Source organism: Microcebus murinus, chromosome 26 (genome assembly GCF_040939455.1).
Source record: "Microcebus murinus isolate Inina chromosome 26, M.murinus_Inina_mat1.0, whole genome shotgun sequence".
Taxonomy (NCBI): Eukaryota; Metazoa; Chordata; class Mammalia; order Primates; family Cheirogaleidae; genus Microcebus; species Microcebus murinus.
The window spans coordinates 5,799,900-5,822,958 of NC_134129.1; the positions used below are offsets into that span (position 1 = coordinate 5,799,900).

The window sequence follows — 23,059 nt, forward strand, 5'->3', positions numbered from 1 at the left end:
TGGAACAGTACATGTCTACATAAATTAATGCCATATTTATTTATTTTTATTTTCCCCCATATTTCTTTTCTCTTCACCATAAAATATTTCTAACTTTTAACAAAGTATCAACTTTTTCCTACACAAACTTAGATTTGTTAAACTAAATTGTGAAAAGTCAAGTGGTCACAGGAGGAAGGGAATCCTACATCACAAACTCTTCTTGCTGGAATAAACTGAAAGAGTCGCATCTTTCAGGGATTCCAGCTTCAAACCTAGATCTAATTATTCCCTTTTCTTCTTCTTTCCTGCTGTAGCAAACATCCACCAAAAACACAGACAACACTTTGTGATGACGAATATAGCAGTGGCCACACAGGCCAGCAGGAACCCAAGCACATCCAGAGAGTGGTACTGGAACCAGGGGAGGTCGTGGGCTGCAACCCGAAGGTGTTTGGCTCCTTTGTGGCGCATGACAAACTCGATCCAGAAGACTGCTCGATCGAGAGGCTTCACTGGCTGGTCACGCTGAATTCTTGATAATTTCATAGCATTCTGTTTATACCTGGAAAAAAAGCCATAAATATTCCAACATTGAAAGTAAGCTTATTGGCTACCCACATCAAATTCATGAATGGTTTTGGAAAAGTGTCATCCAAATGACTCAAGGGAAATGTCACAATATTGACATAGAATTTGAATGTTTTGGGTCATCATAGCCAGTTTGATTTTTAAATTGGAATTTTATCATTAAAAATATTTTTAAAAGGGAAAATGAAAGGTCAGGTGCAAATGTTAGTATCTTTCTAGTAGAAAAAATATTATGAGGTCTTCCACATACTGTAAGTAAAATAGTGGAAATACAGTCTGAGAATGATCATCTTGATGTTTTCAAAGGCAATTGTGTCTTGCTGGTGGAAATAGCTCCTGAGAAGTCTCTCTGCTTCTATTCTTTTTGCTCCTCTACTCAGTTTCCTATCCAGTACCCAGAAAGAATTTCTGTGAAACAAGTGTCATATTATGACACTCAGAGAACAAGACTTCCACCTGGATTCTCGTCACATTAAGAATCTGTCCTCAAGATGGCGGACGAATAACACCGCCAGACAGAGGGTCTCTGCAGAAAAGACCGATTCTAGCAGAAACTAGAGGAAAGAAGCAAGAAGACGAGCATACAGCAGACAAGGGCCGGAAGGAGGGGTACCTGAGACCCCGGGAGACCCCACGGGAGGAGGCTGCGGAGGAGAACTGGAGGCTGAGACCACTGGAGCAGCCCGGAGACCAGCGGCAAGGGTAGGTGGATTTGCTGTTTCCCCTCCCCTGCATTCGGGACTGCTGGTGGGCTCCCCAGCGGGTGGAGAGACCTGCGGACACCAGCCCAGAGACTGCCGCCGCCTGCCAACGGTGAGCCTGTAGCAGACGTGGCACCAGGTTCCCAACTTCCTCCGGGCACCTCCGTGTGCACGGACCCGAGCCGCGCGGCAGGCGCCATATTGCCTCCTCCTCCCCTCCGCCGACCCTACCCGTGGCTGCCCAGAGAGACAATACAGCCACCAGCCGGAGGCACCTCCAGGGAACGGGACCTTCACGTTTGGGACCCCGCCCGCCCTCCCAGGTGCTGCTGGCACCGTGTTCCCAGGAAAACGGTGCCGACTCAGAGGCTGAGAGACATAGACCCAGCTTGGGCTCCCTGTGGGTGAATTAGGACCGGAAATCCTCTCCCTGGTGGGAATACAGTTTGAACTCTGGGACCCAGAGGTCGGACCTGCAGACCAGATCCCCTGCACCGAGGGCTAGCATTGCCCAGGGCACAGAAGGGTTATATGTGAACAGCCTACTGAGGTCTGTGTGCCTCCAGGGGAGGATCGGGTCCTAGAGGGCAACCCTCCTCCCAGGAGGAGGCCGTGCGCCCAACCCAGGTGGCGTTCCTGTGCAGGGAATCTCCCCGCCGGCATCACAGTCCGGGGAGGCCTGGTGGCTTGTGGTCTGGCCTGCTGGCAGAGGCCCAGGAGTAGCTGTGGAGTTGGGGAGGGTGGAAAGAAGCGAGGCCTGCTGCAGACTGCGGGTCTCAGACAGCCCCACCCCCACACCCAGACTTTCTGGCTGAGCAGGATCATTCCAGCCCCGCCCTGACAGCTCTCCCTGGAAGCAGAGAACAGAACTTTGACCCCTGCTAACGGCCTGAGGGCAGGCTTACCCAACCCAGCTCCGCCCAGAACAAGAGCTGATAACAGGACTCAAAATCAACACCATAGCCTGTTCCTCCAAGCAAACGCCACCTACTGACAGGGACGGCATCTTGCACAGCCTTTCCACGGCACCCACTGACTCAATATACAGGGAGTGGTCCAATTTCACCCACAGGCACTACCTAACGCCTCAGAAACTAAACAAGGTGTGTGAATACCCAAACAATAACCTAAGGAAAGAAACAACAACTGATCGACATGGGAAGAAATCAGAGAAAGAACTCAGGAAATATGAAGAACCAAACGGAAAACACACCCCCAAAGAGGAGCACCAGCCCCCTAGAAACGGACACCGACCAAAATCAGGCAACCAATATGACAGAAGAGGAATTTCGTATGTGGAACATAAGAACACTCACCCAGCTGCAACAACAACTCAATAACCAACACCAAGAAACCACAAAAAATCTCCAGGATATGAGAAAAGAAATAGACACATTGAAGAAAAGTATAGCCGAACTCCTGGAAATGAAGAATCAATTCAAGGAACTACAAAATACAGTGGAAAGTCTCAAGAACAGGGTAGATCAAACAGAAGAAAGAATCTCAGAGCTTGAAGATAACACCCTCCAATTAAATAAATCAGTCACAGAAATAGAGCAGAAAAACAAGAGAAAAGAGCAAAGCTTACAAGAGCTGTGGGATTATGTGAAGAAACCTAATGTGAGGGTCATAGGGTTACAAGAAGGGGAAGAAGACAACACTCAAGGGTTGGACAAGCTGTTTGAAGATATAGTAGAGGAAAATTTCCCAGGCCTTGCTCGAAATCTCGATATACAAGTTCAAGAAGCCCAGAGGACCCCTGGGAGATTCAATGCAAACAGGAAGACGTCACGTCATGCAGTCATTAGACTGACCAAAGTATCAACTAAAGAGACCCTTCTAAGAGTTATAAGACAAAAGAAGCAAGTGACATACAAGGGAAAGCCAATTTGAATAACATCAGACTTCTCTAATGAGACTTTACAAGCAAGGAGAGACTGGGGCCCCATTCTCACTCTTTTGAAACAAAACAATGCCCAGCCTAGAATATTATTCCCTGCAAAACTAAGCTTCATATATGAAGGAGAAATAAGGACATTCTCAGACAAGCAAAGGCTCAGAGAATTCACCAAGACAAGACCAGCCCTACAAGAAGTACTTAAAACAGCGTTATGCACGGAACATCATAATAATAACCCAGGGATATAAAAACAACCAAAACCCAAAGATATTAAAGGCCAGATATTACAATGGCTCAAGACAGAAATCATAGCAACAACATCCAACCCAACAGAATGATCAGTAATCTACCTTACCTATCAGTTCTCTCAATAAATGTGAATGGCTTAAACTCTCCAATCAAGAGACATAGGCTGGCTGAATGGATAAGAAAATACAGGCCAAGTATATGCTGTCTTCAGGAAACACATTTAACCTGCAAGGATGCACATAGACTAAATATAAAAGGGTGGAGATCAATATTCCAAGCAAATAGAAGCCAAAAGAAGGCTGGTGTGGCAGTTCTAATTTCAGACGATTTAGTTTTTAAACCAACAAAAGTAGTAAAAGACAAAGAGGGTCATTATATAATGGTGAAGGGCACAGTCCAACAAGAAGAGATAACAATTTTAAATATATATGCACCCAACATAGGTGCACCCAGATTCATAAAGCAAACCTTACTGGAGCTAAGAAAATGGATTAATAGCAACTCCATAATCGCCGGGGATTTCAACACCCCACTGACGGCACGAGACAGATCCTCCAAACAGAAAATTAATAAAGAAATAATGGACTTAAACAAAACTCTAGAACAATTGGGTCTGACAGACATCTACAGAACATTCTACCCAAAATCCACTGAATATACGTTCTTCTCATCAGCTCACGGGACATTCTCTAAGATTGACCATATCCTAGGACACAAAGAAAATCTCAAGAAATTTAAAAAAATAGAAATCATACCATGTACCTTCTCAGATCACAGTGGAATAAAACTAGAAATCAACCCTAACAGAAACTCACATTTCTACACAAAAACGTGGAAATTAAACAACCTCCTACTAAATGATTACTTCGTAAATGAAGAAATCAAGACGGAAATAAAAAACTTCTATGAAGAAAACGACAATGGAGAGACAAGTTATCAACTCCTCTGGGACACAGCTAAAGCAGTTCTAAGAGGAAAGTTTATCTCCATAAATGCCTATAACCAAAAGGCAAGAAGATCACAAATAGACAATCTAATGAAACGACTCAAAGAGCTGGAAAAAGAAGAACAGACCGACCCCAAACCCAGCAGAAGAAGTGAAATCAACAAGATCAAATCAGAACTAAATGAAATTGAAAACAGGAAAGCTATTCAGGAGATTAATAAAACAAAAAGTTGGTTCTTTGAAAAAATAAACAAGATTGACACGCCATTGGCTAAGCTAACGAAAAACAGAAAAGAGAAATCTCTAATAAGCTCCATCAGGAATAAAAAAGGAGATATCACAACTGATCCCAAAGAGATACAAGATACAATTTATGAATACTACAAAAATCTTTATGCACACAAACTGGAAAATGTGGAGGAAATGGACAAATTTCTAGAAACACACAGCCTCCCTAGGCTCAACCAGGAAGAAATAGATTCCCTGAACAGACCAATCTCAACAGCTGAAATAGAAACAGCAATTAAAAATCTCCCTAAAAAGAAAAGTCCCGATCCAGATGGCTTCACACCTGAATTTTACCATACCTATAAAGAAGAACTAGTACCTATCTTGCAGAAACTATTCCACAACATCGAGAAGAACGGAAACCTCCCCGACACCTTTTATGAAGCGAATATTACTCTGATACCAAAACCAGGAAAGGATGCAACAAAAAAAGAAAACTACAGACCAATATCCCTAATGAATATAGATGCAAAAATTTTCAACAAAATCTTAGCTAACCGAATCCAGACACTTATCAAAAAAATAATCCGCCACGACCAAGTGGGCTTCATCCCAGGGATGCAGGGATGGTTCAACATACGTAAATCTATAAATGCAATTCACCACATAAACCGAAGCAAAAACAAAGACCACATGATTCTTTCAATAGATGCAGAAAAAGCTTTTGACAAAATTCAACACCCTTTCATGATACGAACACTTAAGAAAATAGGCATAGAAGGGACATACCTAAAAATGATACAAGCCATATATGACAGACCCATAGCCAACATCATACTGAATGGGGAAAGATTGAAATCATTCCCACTTAGAACTGGAACCAGACTAGGCTGCCCACTATCTCCACTTCTGTTCAACATAGTGCTGGAAGTCTTGGCTACAGCAATCAGACAGGAAAATGGAATCAAAGGTATCCAAATAGGGGCAGAAGAGATCAAACTTTCACTGTTTGCTGATGATATGATATTGTATCTAGAAAACCCCAAGGATTCAACCAAGAAACTCCTGGAACTGATCAATGAATTTAGTAAAGTCTCAGGATACAAAATTAATACACAGAAATCAGAGGCATTCATATACGCCAACAACAATCTAATTGAGAACCAAATCAAAGACTCAATTCCCTTCACAATAGCAACAAAGAAATTAAAGTACCTAGGAATATATTTAACCAAAGAGGTAAAAGACCTCTACAGGGAGAACTATGAAACACTGAGGAAGGAAATAGCAGAGGATGTAAACAGATGGAAATCCATACCATGCTCGTGGATCGGCAGACTCAATATCATCAAAATGTCTATACTACCCAAACTGATCTACAGATTCAATGCAATACCTATTAAGATCCCATCAGCATTCTTCACAGATATAGAAAAAATAATTTTACACTTCGTATGGAACCAAAGAAGACCCCGAATATCAAGAGCAATTCTAGGCAACAAAAACAAAATGGGAGGCATTAATATGCCAGATATCAAACTATACTACAAAGCTGTAGTAATTAAAACAATATGGTATTGGCACAAAAACAGGAATATTGACCAGTGGAACAGATGTGAGAATCCTGATATAAAACCATCCTCATATAGCCATCTCATCTTTGACAAAGCAGACAAAAACATACGCTGGGGAAAAGAATCCCTCTTCAATAAATGGTGCTGGGAAAACTGGATAGCCACCTGTAGAAGGCTAAAACAGGACCCACACCTTTCACCTCTCACAAAAATCAACTCACGCTGGATAACAGACTTAAACCTAAGATATGAAACTATTAGAACTCTAGAGGAAAAAGTTGGAAACACTCTCCTAGACATCGGCCTGGGCAAAGAGTTTATGAAGAAGTCCCCAAAGGCAATCACAGCAGCAACAAAAATAAATAAATGGGACATGATCAAACTACAAAGCTTCTGCACAGCCAAAGAAATAGTCATGAAAGTAAACAGACAACCTACAGAATGGGAGAAAATTTTTGCATCCTATGCATCCGATAAGGGACTGATAACTAGAATATACTTAGAACTCACGAAAATCAGGAAGAAAAAATCAAATAACCCCATTAAAAAGTGGGCAAAGGACTTGAACAGAAATTTTTCTAAAGAAGTCAGAAGAATGGCCAACAAACATATGAAGAAATGCTCAACATCTCTAATCATCAGGGAAATGCAAATCAAAACCACAATGAGATGTCACTTAACCCCAGTGAGAATGGCCTTTATCAAAAAATCTCCAAACAATAAATGCTGGCGTGGTTGCGGAGAGAGAGGAACACTCCTACACTGCTGGTGGGACTGCAAACTAGTTCAACCTCTGTGGAAAGCAATATGGAGATACCTTAAAGCGATACAAGTGAATCTACCATTTGATCCAGCAATCCCATTGCTGGGCATCTACCCAAATGATCCAGTGACACTCTACAAAAAAGACACCTGCACTCGAATGTTTATAGCAGCACAATTCATAATTGCAAGGCTGTGGAAACAGCCCAAGTGCCCATCAATCAAAGAATGGATTAATAAAATGTGGTATATGTACACCATGGAGTACTATTCAGCTCTAAGAAACAATGGTGATATAGCACATCTTATATTTTCCTGGTTAGAGCTGGAACCCATACTACTAAGTGAAGTATCCCAAGAATGGAAAAACAAGCACCAGATATATTCTCCAGCAAACTGGTATTAACTGAGTAGCACCTAAGTGGACACATAGGTGCTACAGTAATAGGGTATTGGGCAGGTGGGAGGGGGGAGGGGGGCGGGTATATACATACATAGTGAGTGAGATGTGCACCATCTGGGGGATGGTCATGATGGAGACTCAGACTTTTGGGGGGAGGGGGGGAAATGGGCATTTATTGAAACCTTAAAATCTGTACCCCCATAATATGCCAAAATAAAAAAAATAATTAAAAAAAAAAAAAAAAAAAGAATCTGTTCTGTATTCTACATGACCCTACATTGTCAGTCCTGGAACGTCTAACTCTTTCCCATGCACATTCTCTTCCAGGGAAGTTGTCCTTCTGTTGTCCTTTTAGCTACCACCTGTGTACTCACCTTACCACCTTTAAACTCTTTGTCCCCTCTCTCCCTAACTTGGAACATTCTTCACTGACACAACACAGTGCTTGCTTCATCTCTTTTTGAGGCTTCCCCTCAAATGCTGACTCTCAGACAGGCTTCTCCTGGTATGGTAGCACCCCTAGGATTTCCTCTATTTTAGTGCGCTTATTTTTCATTTGATCTTAGAGTTTTAAAATGTGTTGTATATCATCTTAAAGAAACCTTTAAATAGGAAATTGAAAAGATAAATGTACATACTCTAAGCAAACAGCTCAAATGTTAAATTTAACTAAAAATTATGTGGATCCAAACGTACCTATTGCCCAGATCACAATATGTGGTATCGCACCTGCTCAGTAGTATCCCCTTTTCTTAGATAAGTTTAGTCACTACCCTCACCCTCAAACTAAGTATGACCCTGACTCTAACACCATAAATTAGCTTTCTTTATTTATATCACTATGTCATATAGTGTCTTTTTATAGTAGTTGTTTGTTAATTTTATGACGGTGTAGTATCCCCTTGATTGACAATGACTACAGATTGTTTCTTACTATTACTTTTGACAGATATTTATGATGTTCATGTTTTTGGACACTACCAATAATTCTGGTATAAATATTCTAGTTTTATGTATCATCAGGTTTATATGTTCATATGTTTCTGCTTATATATTTGGGTGAGGAATTTCTAAGACAAGGGTGTGTGTATAATTATAATATTGTGTTGACTCTGAATTATATAAAAGCATATTTTTAATTACTGAATATAAAATTTTTAATTATCATCTCTTTGACTCTTTTTAAGTCATATATATAGTATGGCTAGACCATATATCTTTATGATTCTGAATCTTGAAATATTTACTGATTCGTGATCTATATGGTCAACTCAGGTAACTATTCTATATATTCTTGACAAATGTGTCTTTCCAGTTTATACACACAAGAGCATACACGTGTATATATGTAGTACATATATATGCTATACATAAATATCTAAACATCTGTCACATACATTACATTTTTATATTGTGTTCTTCAGTTGCTTATGTCCTTAATCGTTATTTTGTCTGTTTAGATTTTATATTAATACAAGTACCGGTGTATTTACATTTATTTATAACATCTCATTCCATATTTTCTCTTCTATTTTCCAGCCTGTTTTTTTTTTTATGTTTTTTTATTTCGGCATATTATGGGGGTACAGATTTTAAGGTTTCAATAAATGCCCATTCCTCCCTCACCCCACAAGTCTGAGTCTCCAGCATGACCAACCCCCAGATGGTGCACATCTCACTCATTATGTATGTATATACCCACCCCTCTCCCCCTCCAACCTGCCCAATACCCTATTATTGTAGTACGTATGTGTCTACTTAGGTGCTACTCAGTTAATACCAGTTTGCTGGAGAGTATATGTGGTGCTTGTTTTTCCATTCTTGGGAAACTTCACTTAGTAGTTTGGGTTCCAGCTCTAACCAGGAAAATATAAGATGTGCTATATCACCATTGTTTCTTAGAGCTGAATAGTACTCCATGGTATACATATACCACATTTTATTAATCCATTCTTGGATTGATGGGCACTTGGGCTGTTTCCACAGCCTTGCAATTATGAATTGTGCTGCTATAAACATTTGAGTGCAGGTGTCGTTTTTGTAGAGTGTCACTGGATCTTTTGGGTAGATGCCCAGCAATGGGATTGCTGGATCAAATGGTAGATTCACTTGTATCGCTTTAAGGTATCTCCATATTGCTTTCCACAGAGGTTGAACTAGTTTCCAACCTGTTTTATGTTTATTTTCCAATTTTTTGTTATCTTTTTAACGTATTCTTATCACTTAGTGTTTACTATTTCTTTAAAGTATTCCTTTAGGTGATACCTCTTTATATAACAATATTATGGAGAGTAGTAATAAATACTGAATTGATAGTAGCTGGTCTAGCCATAACATTTTCCAAATTATTTCCTATGACTATGGAAACAATTAATTATTAAAGATTTATTTTATCAAAATTAAAAATTTGATAAAAAATTTTTCAAAGGGTATCATTAAGAATGTGTAGAACCAACCCATTTAGAATGGAAGGAAATATTTAAAAATCATATATTGGGCTGGGTGAGGTGGCTCTGGCCTGTAATCCCAGCACTCTGGGAGGCCAAGGCAGGCGGTTCATTTGAGATCGTAGGTTCAAGACCAGCCTGAGCAAGAGCAAGACTCTGTCTATATTAAAACATAAATAGAAATTAGCTGGAAAACTAAAAATATATACATAAAAAAATTAGCAGAGCATGGTGGCACATGCCTATAGTCCCATTTACTTGGGAGGTTTATGCAGTATGATTGCTTGAGCCCAGGAGTTTGAGGTTGCAGTGAGCTAAGCTGACACCATGGCACTGTAGCCATAAATAAATAAATAAATACATAAAATAAAAATCATATATCTGATAAGGGATGTTACCACAATATATAAAGTTTTAATATAAATCATTAATAAAATAAATTAAAATCAACAAAGTGTCCAAAATATTGAAACAGAACTTTCTCCAAGGAAGATTGGTGAAAGGCCAGTAAGCACAGGAAGAGACGCTCAATATTTTTAGCTGTAAGAGAAATACACATCAAGACTGATGAGAGGCTACTTTACACTGACTATAATGGCTATAATAAAAAGACAGGTGAGAAGTGTTGGAAACCGTATGAAGGAATTGAAACCCTCCTATACTGCTGTTAGTAATGAAAACTGGTGCCTGTACACTGGACAACAATTTGTCAGTAGGTTTTCATAAACAAAATTTGCCATAGGGGACTGCAATTCCAGTAGTTATTTCTACTGCCATAATATAAAAAACATATTTTCACAGAAAAACATGCATAACAATGTCATAATTGGAATAAACAAAATATCCCTGAGCTGCTAACGGGATGGATTAATTATTGTATATTCATCTACCAAAGGATACCATACAGCAACAAGAGGGAACAAAATACTGATACGTGCCACGACATGGATAAAACTAAAAACAATTATGCCTAGTGAAAATAACTATTTACAAAACGCAATTATTTGTATGACTCCATTGATGTCAGATTTCTAGAAAGAATAATCTATATAGAGAAAAATGAATTGGTATTTACCTGGGGTTAGGGGCTTATTGGAAAAGATATCTAAGTTTCTTTGGGGTTGATAAAAAAAAGTCCTAGAATAATATTATGGTGATGGCTTTATGATTCTTTAAAGATACTAAATATATTTATATTTTGTACTCTAAATAGCTGAATTTTATGCATTGTAAATTATATCCCATTATCAAAACCACTAAAGTAATAATATCAAAGTAAATTTGGGGGAAAGCAAAAAGGAACACAAGTTCTGGATCATGGAGCTGAGTCAACAGGATGCCCCGTTGTCTCTTTTATGTCACCCTCCCACCATCTCATGCCTGTCTAGCATGAGCTCTTGCTCTTACTGACCCACCCTGGTTAAAATGTCTATACTACCCAAAGTGATCTGCAGATTCAGTGCAATCCATATTAAAATACCAACATCATTATTCACAGATATAGAAACAATGATTTTACACTTCGTATGGAACCATAGAAGACCCCATATAGCAAAAGCAATCCTAAGCAATAAAAAAATAGGAGGTATCAATTTACCAGGCTTCAAACTATACTACAAGGCTATAGTACTTAAAAAAGTTTTGCACTGGCACAAGAACAGGGACATTGACCAGTGGAACAGAACAGAGAACCCAGATATAAAACCATCCCCATATAGCCATCTAATCTTTGACAAAGCAGACAAAAACATACACTGGAGAAAAGAATCCTTATTCGATAAATTGTTCTGGGATAACTGGAAAGCCACATGTAGAAGATTGAAACAGGATCCACACCATTCACCTCTCACAAAAATCCACTTATGCTGGGTAACAGACTTAAACGTAAGGTGTAAAACTATTAGAATTCTAGAGGAAAACATTGGAAATGCTCTCCTAGACATTGGTCTAGGCAAAGAATCTGTGAAGAAGACCCCAAAGGCAATCACAGCAACAACAAAAATAAATAAATGAGACCTGATCAAATTAAAAAGCTTCTGCACAACAAAAGAAACTCACGAGAGCAAAACAGGCAACCTATAGGATGGAAGAAAATTTTTGCAAGTTACACATCCATAAGGGACTGATAACTAGAATCTATTTAGAACTCAGGAAAATCAGGAAGAAAAAAATCAAACAACCCTATTAAAAAGTGGGCAGAGGACATGAACACAAACTTTTCAAAAAATAAGACAGAATAATAGCTAACAAAATATGAAAAAATGCTCAACATCTCTAATATTCAGAGAAATGCAAATCAAAATCACAATGATGTATCACTTATCTCCAGTGAGAACGGCCTTTATCAAAAAGTCTCAAAACAATAAATGCTGGTGTGGATGTGGAGAGATAGGAACACTCCTACATTGCTGGTGGGATTGCAAACTGGTGCAACTTCATGTGGAAAGCAAAATGGAGATACCTTAAAGCAATACAAATAGGTCTACCATTTGATCCAACAATCCACTACTGGGCATCTTCCCAAAAGAACAAAAGACATTCTATAAAAAAGACATCTGTACTCGAATGTTTATAACACCACAATTCACAATTGCAAAGATGTGGAAACAATCAAGTGCCCATCAATCCATGAGTGGATTAATAAAATGTGGTATATGTATACCATGGAGTACTATTTAGATGTAAGAAACAACGGTGATATAGCACCTTGTGTGTCTTCCTGAATAGATCTGGAACGCATTTTACTAAGTATCCCAAGAATGGAAAAATAAGCACCTCATGTACTCACCAGCGGAGTGAATTCACTGATCAACACCTAAGTGCACATATAGGAATAACATTCATTGGGCATCAAGCAGATGGGAGGGTGGAGGAGGCGATGGGTATAAACACATATATTGAGTGCGATGTGCACTGTCTGGGAGATGGACAGGCTTGAAGCTCTGAACCGAGGGGTGCAGGGGGACAAGGGCAGCATATGTAACCTAAACATTTGTACCCCCATAATATATTGAAATATAAGTATAAACAAAAATGATAAAGTAATACATTCAGAAATGTTAGGAATTGAGCTAAAATATTTTATCATATTTCTAAGTTAATTACTCCTTTTAAATATGAATTTCTGTCTTGTTTTTTAAAATTCATCTTTTTTTATACTTATCTATATATCAGAAGTTATTTTTATGTAGAAGACTTTTGCACTATTTGTGTACTCATTAAATTTATAGAGTTCAATGCATCTCAGAAATAACAGTCTACTGGAAATAAAAGCAGATTTCACAGTGGTTATATAATTTAAATTCTTTCAATATTAATCTACTGAAAAAGGGATGAATCTCATCCTCCTTGTTGACAAGAGAACCTATCTATAAATACCACCTAGCAAAAAAATAAATATACTCACATAGGGTCATTAATGACTGTCTTCAAAGCACTGAGCAAATCTGTACTTGACATTGTGTTGAAGTCCACTCTAACAGCTGCTCCCTTGGCCTTCATGTGAACAATGTTGTCTGGTTGATCCGCAAACAAAGGGATGCCCACCATGGGGACCCCGTGGTAGATGGCCTCATAGATGCCATTGGTTCCACCATGAGTTATGAAAGTCTTGGTTTTTGGATGACCTAGAGTTGGGTGAATATCAAAGAAATTATTGATTATGCATCTTAGGAATAAAATGAGAAAAGGACAATACAGGACACTGAAAGTGGTAATGTTTTCTAGATAACAGACTGGAACACCCACGACACTGCCCTGAAATTGCTGTCAGATTTCAGAGGAGGAAGCACCTACTGTTGCTGGAGAGGAAAGTGAGGCCTGCAAGGAAGAAATGGTGTGGGACTCCAGAATGGAAAAATGGATACAAGATCAGCAAGCAGAGAATGAAAAGACACATTTTGAGTAAAAGAAATAAAATGTGTGAAATATAAAAAAGGAAGAAGACAAGGAAAAGATTGGGCATGTATTCATAAAAACACGTTCTCTGAAAGCAACATGCAGTCAGGGAGTCTGACATGCGAGTGCCCAGGGCACAGGGAGAGTGCTGGGAGCAGGGCAGGGGTCAGAGGAAGGACAGGCCACACTTCCCTGTGGAGGTGTCGTCACAGTGTAGTAAAGACCGGGATTTATTCCCATAGAAAATGCAGAGTCACTGGTAATAGAAGAGCAACTGTTCTTTTCCAGTGTCCTGTGGAATAGCCTTGCAGTAGGGAGAAGGGCAGGGTTAATGTTGTAGAAATAGGAGACAGAGAGTCAACCCAAGACGCTGTGGACAATTATCCGAGAATCAGGGACACCTTGTATAACATTACTTTGCGTTTGGAAATAAAGACTATGAGTGTATATAACATAATGACAACTCTTGTAGTTAATTCTTCCCCCCTAGGGCTTGAAAATAAATATAAAGAAGTTAGGTTTATTTTTGAGTTTTCAACAATAAATATTTCATATGTTAGTTGCTATTGACCTACTATCACTCTAATTGGCTGTTAGTCACATATTCGGTATTTTTTGTCCAGTAGCTTACCAAGAAGGTCATTCTGGGGCAACCACTTGTACAGCCGAGTATTGGGTCCCAAGGTGTCTGGTTTCTTGCCATCAAATCTCCATAGAACCTGTTGGGTAAAGAAAATATCTTGTTTCATGAGTGTAACTCCAAAGTTATGGCACAGTAAAACTCTAAAGGGGATATCAACCATCTAGTTAAATCCCCTCCATACAAAAGATGAAGAAATGAGAACAAAGTTCTTAAGTAACGAGGACTACTGAAACTCTGAGATAAAATAGAATAACCAGATTGCATGTGCTTATGATTAGAATCACTTTGGCATATAAAGAATTTTTAGTAACTTAGACAAATGATACTTTCAATGTTAAATTCAAGTATTGAATAAATAGACAATGTATATATAAAACACATACATTAATAATGATCTTTCCATTTATTTTATTTGCCTATTTTCTATAGGCCGCCATCTTATAAATTTAATAATATTCTGTTTATTCCTTCTTTTAAATGTTTATATTTAATTATCTTGGACACTTAATTGTTGTGCATATGTATACATGATGTCTTCATAGATGCATAGATATGTAACATTCAAATCATAGTAATTGTGGTATCTATCACCTCAAGCATTTGATTAATATGAGTAGTAGCTCGTTTATATCTACTTTTTACATATGTAATTTCTTTAAAATTTGACATCATTTGATTTATAAAAATAATCTGTACAATGAGCTACTTGTAAAAAAGATAGCCATGCTTCATTGGTAGTATGCATGACCACTGTTAGGAAGAATTTATTATGTACAACTTTCAAGGAAAAGCTTAAGTGGCAATTTTTGAGAAAAATTCATAGTGTTACCGCTATTTCTACTTTTGGAATTCTTTCACTGTAGAAAAATAGTGCTGATGGTCAATTGATGAATACCAACACAGCGGTTAAAAAGACCAAAATTGTGTTTTGCTACATTTTACTTACTAGATCATTAACACTTAGATGATAGGCTACTGCAGTGATTCATATGGTCTGCTATAACCAAGCCATTTCCATGCCCAGTACCAAATTCAGCTTATTGTAGAATTTCCAGGCAATCCTTTTAAACTTCAATAAAATTTAGAAATGTTTACCTATAGTTGCTATTTTAGTGTTGAAGAGTATGGAGTTTTCAGCAAAAAAAGTGGCACTGGTCATTAGGAGAAATGTATGTCAGATAGAAAACTTAAAAACTAATTCACAAATACACATAGACTGCAACTGTATTCTCTACATTATTAATGGGAAATACTTTCCTACTACATCTTTGGAAGGGGCCTCTGAACCTCTTCCCATTCCTGCCTTCATTCTGATTGAGTTCTTCCTTTATTCCATTCTCCTTCCTCAATCCAAAGAAGGTGTTTGTCTAGTGGTTTGATCAGAGTTTGTGGGGCCACGTTTTATAACGCACAGGTTCTACTGCTAGGGCAGGATCCCATCTGCATCTTCAAATTACATCCAGGTCTGTCCAGCAAGGCAGGTAGTTTTTCCTTCTCTAATTTGACTTGGCTAGGTGGGTACCTGGAGGAGTGATTTCTCAGCCCAATCATCCTGCCTCTGAATAGAGCCCACCAAATAGGCTTTTTCCACATTTACAGGAGTTAAAAAAGGTCATATCGCAGGGGAGGCCTAAACTGCAATGCATTGCAGACTTTTCTCAATACCTGCTTATTGTCATTGTGCTAGTGCAGACACTCACTAAAATGTAACTGGTATCTGATAATATCTGTAATGTATATGGTGCCCTCAGGAAGTCTGTTACAATAGGATTAAATGACAGGGTAGAATTTGGTGATTTCTGTTTACACGCTTTCAATTCCATGATATTTAATAATATCAAAACTTCACTGCACTTTTTCAGTATATTTGTTATTATCACACTGCTAATGTCAAAGTTACTACAAATGAAAACCCTCCTCTTTACTATTGTAGCATCTTCCATATATATTTTAGTTTTTGAGCTGATATCTGAGATAAGTAGAGCTATGCTAAAATAGTTAACCTTTTGGACAGAAAAATTCTGCCCCTGTACTCTTTACAAAGTCGAGCAGAGGGATTCAGTAGCTGTCCACCATTAGGCGCTTTCTCCAACCTTTTGTGGGATCTGGGCAAGGGCTGAAGCGATCACATTGGCCCTTTCTTCTGTCATGTTACTGAGCATCGACCCCAGAGAAAACACCACAACGCCATTTTCTCCAGAGCTCTGGACAAAGTCTTCCATCTCCTGTGAAGAAAGAATGTGTTCCGTCACAAACGGGTGTCAGTATAAGAAACACATTTGAAAAGTTTGTTATAAACTTCTAGGGACAGAAAATCAAGTATTGTCAAGAATTAGTAGAGCAAGGGCCATTTTTTAACTGAGCTTATCACTTGGTTTATTTGGAAAGTAATGTGTACTGTGGGATAGATGGCTTCTATTGTGGGTATTTGTGCAAATATGTGTTTGCATGTGTATGCATGTGTGTGCGTGTGTGGGAGGAAGAGATGAAGTAGAGCTATTACAATATAGTTGGGAGAGATAATGCTAGAAAATATTATACCCAGACTGTTCAACTGTATTATTGTATTTGCTATTATAATTTAGTTTTCTAAAGGTGAATTCACTTGGCTTTAATATTATATGGTTATAGTTTTAAATCACTTTTGTTCATTTCAGGCATTTTTCTATAATATTGTTTGGTTTGGAGCCACTGGAGTTATTCTCTAATTATTACCAGGAGGCTATCTTACTAAGAATTGGGATGATTTTATATCCACATTTCTTCAGGTCTATAATCTTTTCTTCCTCACTTCAAGTGTGTCAGAATTTCCCAGTCTTTTCCCACACACACACAGACAGTAGGTGAAGGTTAATAGTCACTGACATGCTGGATTATGATATTGTGGTTTAGAATTTTAGTGAAATCCTCCCAAGGGTTCCATTGATATATAGAAGTAGATGGTATATAGGTACATAGTTGAATGATCATATTTCCTAGGTCATTGTTTAGGTATGGGTCATTTTTTATCCTGAAATTACACTTGAAATTCCTGTGCTATTTATAACTGTCAGGGAGGGACTGTCCTTGTCCTCACACTGTGTCCCACGGAGAGCAGCTTTGTCACAGGAGAGAACAGCAGGCCTCGCTGTCGTGGAGACCTGGTCACTCTCCTGAGTAGCTCACTCACAGTGTGTAAAATTCTTGGTGAATATGAGCTTGCTTGGACTTGATTGAGAATGATCTTCACTTGTGTTTTCCATTCTGTGCCAATTTGTAAATATTAATACATTCTACATAGGAATATTCTAAACCATTCAATGTATTCTCCCACCAAAGAAATTCAAACAAACAACCCCCTCCACCCTCCACAAAAAAAGGAGAGAGGTGAAAGAACAAAAAGAAACAGAAACAAACAGAAAGAACCAAGTATGTTCTGGGCATCACATTCAAATCATATTCTCTTTTTGTTGTTGTTGTTGTTGCTTTCATATTAAATTCATTGTTTCTTTCTGCAAAATAATAATCCATTTTTTTCTACATAATAAGTAAACTTTCATATGTTAATCCTTGTGGTATACTCTCTATTTAAAACAGTTGTTTACAAAAAGAATAATTTTAAGCAATGACATCATAGAGTCACTGTAATTTTAATACTATTCCATGTAATGCATGGGGCATCCAGGTATTCTGTGAGTCAAGTTACCTGAAGCTGCATTTTGTGTAACTTGTGTTCAATGTTTTGTCTCACGGGCTGACTGCCTATAAAAACCTTCATTCATTCAATATGAAGTAATACAACCTCTCTTTACAGATTCATTACTGATCTCATTCTGTGACACCTTTATAAAAATAATACAAGATCCATGTAAGAAATTGTGTAATACTATAAAAAATTAATAAAAATGATATTGAGTTTCATCCATACTCTTTGTCTAGCAATATTTCTAATTAAAAGTTTATGTGCTTTCATTATGATTTTTATTCTGCCTATATAACTCAATGTATTTATGTGCTATATGTTTAGGAAATTTTAATCTTTTTTTAAATTCTTTAATCATTTTTTAAATTTATTTTTCCTATTTTTAATTTTTTTTATTTCAGCATATCATGGGGGTAGAAATGTTTAGGTTACATGTGTTTCCTTTCCCCCCTCTACCTTTCCAGAGTCAGAGCTTCAAGTGTGTCTTATTGTCTAAAATTTAATTCACAGAAAAAATTGTGATCTTGTTCTCTTCATCATTTTGCACCTCAGTTTCCAACAAAACATGCATTATGGTTTATTAATTAAATTTAGGTAAAATTATTGTTGTAATATGGTATGAACAGAATACAAGTTTTTAATCCTTTTTAATATAAGATATGTAAATTACTTCCAGTATTTATTTTATGAATATCTGCCACAGATATCGAATCTGCCATCTTGATTTATTTTTTGTTTCTTTTCCTTTTTTGAGACAGAGTCTCGCTTTGTTGCCCAGGCTAGAGTGAGTGCCGTGGCGTCAGCCTAGCTCACAGCAACCTCAGACTCCTGGGCTCAAGCAATCCTCCTGCCTCAGCCTCCCAAGTAGCTGGGACTACAGGCATGCACCACCATGCCCAGCTAATCTTTTCTATATATATATTAGTTGGCCAATTAATTTCTTTCTATTTATAGTAGAGACAGGGTCTTGTTCTTGCTCAGGCTGGTTTCAAACTACTGACCTCGAGCAATCCGGCTGCCAAGGCCTCCCAGACTGCTAGGATTACAGGCTTGAGCCACCGCCCCCGGCCTATTTTTTGTTTCTATAGTTTCACATACGTATACTTTGAAACCAACAGGTACATGCATTCTAAAAGCTTCCTATATTTTGCCAAATGTCTTACTATTTTAAAATACAAAAGTATTATCTCAGACCTTAGTATTTAATGGAAATTTGGCAATTTGTGGAATAATTACTTTGTATAATAATTAGAGAATACATTTCACAACTTTAACATTAATTCAAATTATCACTATTTTACTCCTAGTTGTCCTGTCCTTCTCCTACTCTCTTCCCTCTCTCACTGGCCCTATCATTTTCCCTTAAAGTAAATGGGGAAATTTATTAATAGGTTTAGATTGCATAGAATTTCTACTAATCTTACTTCTCCTTTTGTCCCTTGTGAAAATTACCATAAACAATATGGTATTCAAGTTAAATATTGTGTTTTATATTTGAATAAGATTTCAGTTTTATGTTGGTGCTAATAAAAGGTAGACAAAAAATATCTTGTAAGAGATTATATAAATATGATAGTGTACTAAAAAGCTTCTTTTGTGTTAAAAGTAGGATATTAGGGCCGGGCGCTGTGGCTCACGCCTGTAATCCTAGCTCTTGGGAGGCCGAGGCGGGCGGATTGCTCAAGGTCAGGAGTTCAAAACCAGCCTGAGCAAGAGCGAGACCCCGTCTCTACTATAAATAGAAAGAAATTAATTGGCCAACTGATATATATATAAAAAAAAAAGAAAAATTAGCCGGGCATGGTGGCGCATGCCTGTAGTCCCAGCTACTCGGGAGGCTGAGGCAGAAGGATCACTCAAGCCCAGGAGTTTGAGGTTGCTGTGAGCCAGGCTGACGCCACGGCACTCACTCTAGCCTGGACAACAAAGCGAGACTCTGTCTCAAAAAAAAAAAAAAAAAAAAAAAAAAAAAAAAAAAAAAAGTAGGATATTAAAGTAAAATATATTTGGTTCTTGTGTTTCATAAGGAATATTATTTTATATGCTGGCAAATTCTATTGTAACTCAAATAAGGTCACTTTTCAGATACAAGTAATAGAAATTATTTGGTTTTTATTATATACACACTGTACATTTTCTCTGTGCTTCTCTCTTAGGCAATTATGAGGTTGAGGCAAAAGTTTCCCCAGGCAGCTTTATTGAGGTGTCCTACAGACTTGGCCTAAGGCAGGAAACACCTGCTCTGATAAGGTAAACCTTCCCTTTGGTGCTTAAAAGTGGTAAAACTCTGGGATCTCTGTGAGGAATGATTTCAATGCTGGAGTAAAACAAGAAAACATTAAGTTTTGTCAATATTTTGGGGACACCTTAACATTGGTGAGGAACAGTGTGCCTTTTAACGTAGAACAATGATGAAGAGCCTTTGCTCTTACAATAAATAAACAAAACCAAACAAATAGAAATATGTTCACCTTAGGCAGGGGTTTGGCAGGTTTGCAATGGAGTCCGCCAACGAAATGAACATTAGGTAAGAGTGGGCGAGGAAATTCCAAATCCCAATAGGTTCGAATAAGCCACATATCAGCTTTCTTCATTGTCTCATAGAAGGTAGTGGGTCTGCCTGAAGGGGAAAAAGAAAAGAAAACATAGATGACATGAGAATATAAAAGTAATTTCCTGAAAGGGGTTGGAATAATATAGCCAAAGATATGTAAAGTGTTTGTGTTTTGATAAAATAAACATATACCCATATTCAAATAAAGGCATGATTTAACTCCCATGTACTATATATGTGGCTCATAGGTTTGTATAAGAAAAGCAAAGTGCTAAGAGAATTTTCAGAGGAGACTATGTCTCTAATATCACATCAGTTTATTCACAATCATCAGTAATTATAAATATAAGCCACTCCAGAATTACCCATGCATTTTCTTATTTTTTAAAGGTGCTGTACTAACAAATATACATTTACACATATCTTTGAGCTCTGCTATCAATTAATCCTACCAAACCCATAAAAACGTCATTGTAATAAGTACTGAATATGGTATCAATGATTTATGAAGGTAGTCTCAAGATCCTTGTTGGTTCTCCAAGTTTATAAAGGGTTTTTGTGAAAATATGGTTGAAATCTTTCTACATACTACTTTTTTGGTTTCATGTGAAGATCTTAAATATATTAGTATTTCAAGAATAAACATATAATATTTATACATGGAATCTAGAATTTTTTAAAAATTATAGAAATCTATAGAATTTACTATCCTTTCATTTGGCTCAGATTTCATTTAATGTAGACATATCATTTAATGAAATATAGACACAAGCTTGGATGTTCACACATCAGTAAGATTTTAGGCTTTAAAACAGATAATCTCCAAGCCCTTAGTGAAGGATCGTAGAAACATTGGAAACTTCACATTTTAGTTGTTCCTTTTTGAGACAGACCTGTCTCTCAGCTGTTAAGGAATTGTTTGGGTTATGGAAAAAAATATTTTAATTTCCAAATAAGGAAATTAAGGTATACAAGGAGAAGCAACTTCCTCAATGCTACATTAATAATTTTGCTAGAACACTGTTTATCTCCTCAATCTACACATCTGCCTTCATCAAGATATTTCTTGATGTGTCCATTAACTTTTGTTAGGGATAAAATAATGTATAATCAATTAGTAACTAGATTGCTAATTTGCACATTTATGACTTCATGGATATACTGTAGAAGTGATGGCCATAAGGTTCTAACTGATCCTATAATTTTTCCATAATATTTGTGAGACTGATATATCATCTTATATTTTCATTTCATAATAGCATTTACAAAACATACACTCGTCTGATTCATAGTCATACAAGCTCAGCTTCCAAGGCATAAGGAAAGACAGGAATGATTAACCACCAATTAAAAACACAACTTACCCAGTACTTCACTGTAGAACTGATCCCACTCCTTCACATTAATTGTTTGGAACCAAAAATCAAAATAAAGCACATATATCATACTTTTTACCCTCTCCATGAATGTCATTTGATCACTTAATTCTGACATAACTATAGGTACATAGGAAGGAGGGAATAGAAGTCCTCCACCGGACTTTTCATATTGGTAGCCAGGAGAGAAGCGGAGACTGTACACAAGGGGTGTTTTAAGTATCTCAGCCAGCAGCTCACCACAGGGACCAAAGGCATCTGCAAGAACCACATCAAACTTTGACTCTTGTAGCCTTGTCATAAGTTTCTTGTTTAAAACTGCATCTTTACAGATCTTCATCATGATTTCATAAAATATCCACATGATTTCTTGTACTTGTGAAAAATATGACCAAAATGTATCTTTTGGAAGATCATATATCCATTTATCGATCAGTTGTATGAAAATATCTTCAAAATCACTTTTAGTTACAGACGTAGGAAAAACTTCAAATTTAATACTGGTTTTTTGTTTTGGATCAACGAGAATTGAAGCAGAATGTGTCAATACAGTCACCTCATGTCCCCTCTGGACAAGTTCATCCAGGATTGTCTTCATGTTCATCCAGTGGCTGTATTCTGTGGGCCACACCAGCACCTTTCCACAAGTCCCAGAGCTAAAGTGACCACTCAGTTGCATCAGCAGGAGGACTGAAGCCAATTTCATAGCCATCTTGGTGAAATGCAATGCTTGTTATTCCAGTGGCTGGTCTTCTCTGTCATTTCTCATACTTATAATCAAGGATAAATCAATCCGGTTAAAATTCAACTAGTATACGTAAAAGTTAATACAGCATTTGAACAATGTGAGCTTGTGGTTTTTAAGTGGAGAAGCCAAAGGTAGATGCACTCTTATTTACTCAAGTTTGTTTAATGTCCCTTTTCTGTTTATAAGTGCTATACTCCAGCTAATTTTCATGACTTTGCATGTGCAAGTAAGCTGTTATGTAATATATGTTAGGGGACTGTCAAACATAGTGGCAAGTGAGAGGCTCCTGGGTCTGCAGTCCCATGACACAGAACTGGAAACAAAGTAATTACACAGCTGAGTCATTATTTCTTCTAGATCATGGATCAAGGATTTCTTT

At 37.6% G+C, this 23,059-nt stretch overlaps 1 protein-coding gene across 1 annotated transcript; it reads right to left on the bottom strand.

Annotated features, from left to right (window-relative positions):
• Positions 1-20: 20 nt before the first annotated feature.
• LOC105869304 (UDP-glucuronosyltransferase 2B4-like) lies at positions 21-22,695 on the bottom strand. Its single transcript, XM_075997863.1, has 6 exons — positions 21,921-22,695; positions 20,474-20,622; positions 16,414-16,545; positions 14,309-14,396; positions 13,187-13,406; positions 21-544 (listed from the first exon to the last, which is right to left on the bottom strand). The coding sequence occupies exons 1-6, from the start codon at positions 22,642-22,644 to the stop codon at positions 265-267; spliced, it is 1,593 nt and encodes a 530-aa protein (XP_075853978.1). The 5' UTR covers positions 22,645-22,695; the 3' UTR covers positions 21-264.
• Positions 22,696-23,059: the final 364 nt, after the last annotated feature.